This window comes from Microtus ochrogaster, chromosome 2 (genome assembly GCF_000317375.1).
Source record: "Microtus ochrogaster isolate Prairie Vole_2 chromosome 2, MicOch1.0, whole genome shotgun sequence".
Lineage (NCBI taxonomy): Eukaryota > Metazoa > Chordata > Mammalia > Rodentia > Cricetidae > Microtus > Microtus ochrogaster.
The window spans coordinates 42466851-42470263 of NC_022010.1; the positions used below are offsets into that span (position 1 = coordinate 42466851).

A 3413-nucleotide genomic window follows, 5' to 3' on the forward strand; every position below is an offset into this window, starting at 1 on the left:
GAGATCCGCCTGCCTCTGCCTCCCGAGTGCTGGGATTAAAGGCGTGCGCCACCACCGCCCGGCTAAATGTGTCCAATTTTAAAGTAACTTTTGTCCTAGGAAATTTGGTGTAGTTCCTGGTTTCCTTCTTGCCATGCTTTAGTTTTAGTTTAGTTTTGTTTTCCAATGAAAGCCCACTATAACTTTTAAGTGCTTGAAGTTTGCATGCGTTAGTTTGGCTAGGACAAATGTTTAAAATTCATCACTTTCTTAACTTCATTGCAGGTTTTTTGTTTTAAACAATGAAGCTGGGCTATTGGAGTACTTTGTGAATGAACAGTCTAGAAATCAGAAACCCAGAGGTACTTTGCAGCTTGCAGGTGCTGTGATCTCGCCCAGCGATGAGGACTCCCACACCTTCACAGTGAATGCAGCCAGCGGGGAGCAGTATAAACTCAGAGGTAAACAGGGCAGTGGTGGTGCTCACCTTTAATCTCAGCACTTGGGAGGCAGAGGTAGGCGAATCTCTTGAGTTTGAGGCCAGCCTGGTCTACAGAGCTAGTTCTAGGACAGCTAGGACTGTTACACAGAGAAACCCCGTCTCAAAGACTAAAATAAGTAAATAAACTCAGAGGTAGGCCGACCTAGTGCTGCGATCCCCTCCACAGTGACAGCTCTACTCTAGCTGCGTTCCCATGCACTTGGGTACAGGAGCTACTGTCGCTGCTGACACACTACTCCATAGCCTCAGAACTGCTCTGAGGGTTTATGAAATCTGTCTTAGTAATTGTTCAAGTTGGCAATGAATGAGTCTGTTTAGTGATGGGCCTTCTAAAAACGGTTTTGTAGATGAAACCCCTACAACCCATATAACCTAGACTTGTTTAAATAATACCATTTTATGTCTGCCACAGGGAATTTTTCCTTTTTGCCCATTGTCTTCTTGATATCTTTTAGTGACTAATATATTCAATTGGGATTTGTTAAAATGTCCATATTCATGGGGGCTGGAGAGATGGCTCAGAGGTTAAGAGCACTGGCTGCTCTTCCAGAGGTTCTGAGTTCAATTCCCAGAAACTATCTGGTGGCCCAGAACCATCTATACTGCGATCTGGTGCCCTCTTCTGGCATATAGGCAGAACACTGTATACATATTAAATATTTTTTTAAATATCCATATTTATTATGATACAGTATAACTTTGGGTTTGGTTTTGGGTATTCATGTTGGTTTTTGATAAAATTGGAATCCTGTTCAGGGTGATATGACCATCACTTGGACTTCTTTAGATAGGGTCTTGCTGTGCAGCCTAGGCTGGCTTTAAATGCTTGTCCTCCACCTCTGAGTAATAAAATCACAAGCTCTTGCTGCCATACCTGGCTTATAACTTCTATGTAGATAAATTTATGAAGAAATATGTGGTTTTTACTTAATAAGTACACATAAAGTATAGTGGCTATCCTAACTGACTATTTTGCTAAGATCTGAAAGGATTGCTAATACTTCAGATTCTTTTTTTTTTCTTCTTATTTTTATTTACTGTTAATTGGTGTTTTCCTGCATGTCTGTGTGAGTGTATCAGATCCCCTGTAACTGGAGTTATACACAGGTGTGAGCTGCCATGTGGGTGCTGGGAATTGAACATGAGTCCTCTAGAAGAGCAGTCAGTGCTCTTACCCACTGAGCCATCTCTCCAGCCCCAGTACTTAGATTCTAAATTGAGGTTGTCTGTTTAAATAAGGATATTTCAGCTGGCCAGTAGTGGTGCACACCTTTAATCTTAGCACTCAGGAAGCAGAAGCAGGCAGATCGCTGAGTTTGAGGCCAGCTTGCTCTACAGACCAAATTCCAGACTAGCCAGGGATACACAGAGAAACTTTGTCTCAAAAACTGAAAAAAAAAAATACATACATACATACACACATACATACCACCGTAAGGAACTCAAGACCTATTGCCTCGTGTCCTTACCTGGTTTGTTCTGTCCTCCTTAGGCAGTTTTCACTTCTAGCAAAGGCAACACTTTAGTCTTTCCTATCTTCCCCTCTGTCAGTGACATTTTCTGTAAGGGAAGTAGAACTAGCCTTTGCTGTCTACTCATCCATCTTTTGTACTGTAAACAATTAACTGTGTTCCCCAAATAAATATGAAAGTAAGTAATGTGTATATATATATATTTTTTTTATCAGCCACAGATGCTAAAGAGCGGCAGCACTGGGTCAGCAGACTGCAGATCTGTACACAGCACCACACAGAAGCTATTGGAAAGGTATGTGGCTTTGTACACAGTGTCGGTACACAAAGTGGGGGAAATGTGAGCGTTATACCTTCTTCCCCCCTGAGACACGGTTTTTCCGTGTAGCTCTGGTTGTCCTGGAACTCACTCTGTAGACTAGACTGGCCTGGAACTCACAGAGATCCACCTGCCTCTGCCTCCCAAGTGAGTGCTGGGATTAAAGGTGTGCGCCACCATCACCCACTATTCTTTTACATTTAGACACTGGGGCCAGTGATGTGGAGTAATTTGCCATTAAGGTTAATGACCTCAGTCTGATCCCAGAGACCACATGGTTGAAAGAATTGACCTTGAGATCTGACCTCTTATTTTTATGTATGTTCTGATGTTCATATGCATATACATACAAATTAAATGAATGTTTATAAAAATACATTGAGATACCCATTTGTATACCATAAAGTTTGCTCTTTTAAAGAGTATAATCCCATGGTGTTAGTGTAGTTATAAGATTATACAACCTTGGCAGAATATTTCTATCAAGCCCCTAGGCAGCCCTACATAATCAACACTGTTCTCTCCTTCCCATACTTGTTTGCTTGGACGTCTAAGCGTGGTTTATTGTGTCAGCTTTTTCCACCTCAAGGTTCAACTACACTCACACGTACCAAGCAGTTCTCCTCTCAGTCCTCCTCCTGATAGGGTCTACTGTGCTCCTGGTGGCTGGCCTTGTAAAGTACCCATTTGCTTCAGTTCTCCAAGTGCTGGGGTATAGGGATAGGCCACCATGCCAGCTTGTGGATTCTTTCTTTCTTAGATGCTTTCTTTGAATTTGTTTTTTTGAGACAGTATCTCACTCTAACTCAAACTGGCCTAGAATTTGCCATGTAGCCCCTGGTGGTCTTAAACCTTAAATTCTTGGCAATCCTGTGTTAACACTGCCCTGCCCCCTTTTTTGAGACTGGTTCTCATGTATCTCTTGCTGCCCTTACAATGTAGCTGAAAGTGACCTTCAACTTCTGCTTTTGCTGCCTCTATCTTCCAAGTACTAGGATATAAGCATGTTTTACCACATTGGGTTTATATGATGCTGGCAGTCAAATCCAAGGCTTTGTGTATGTTAGGCGAGCCATTCTACCAGTTAGGGCACATCCCCAGCACTCCTCCTGTTTCAGCCTTTTGTGTGTGTGTGTGGTGT

At 42.4% G+C, this 3413-nt stretch overlaps 1 protein-coding gene across 1 annotated transcript in view; it reads left to right on the forward strand.

The window, feature by feature from the left end:
- Osbpl11 (oxysterol binding protein like 11) overlaps positions 1-3413 on the forward strand; it is a 61056-nt gene that overhangs the window by 17646 nt on the left and 39997 nt on the right. The window contains exons 3-4 of the mRNA XM_026787514.1: positions 265-440; positions 2169-2248. Of these exons, the coding sequence (XP_026643315.1) occupies positions 265-440; positions 2169-2248 (256 nt within the window). The remainder of the gene's footprint in view (positions 1-264; positions 441-2168; positions 2249-3413) is intronic.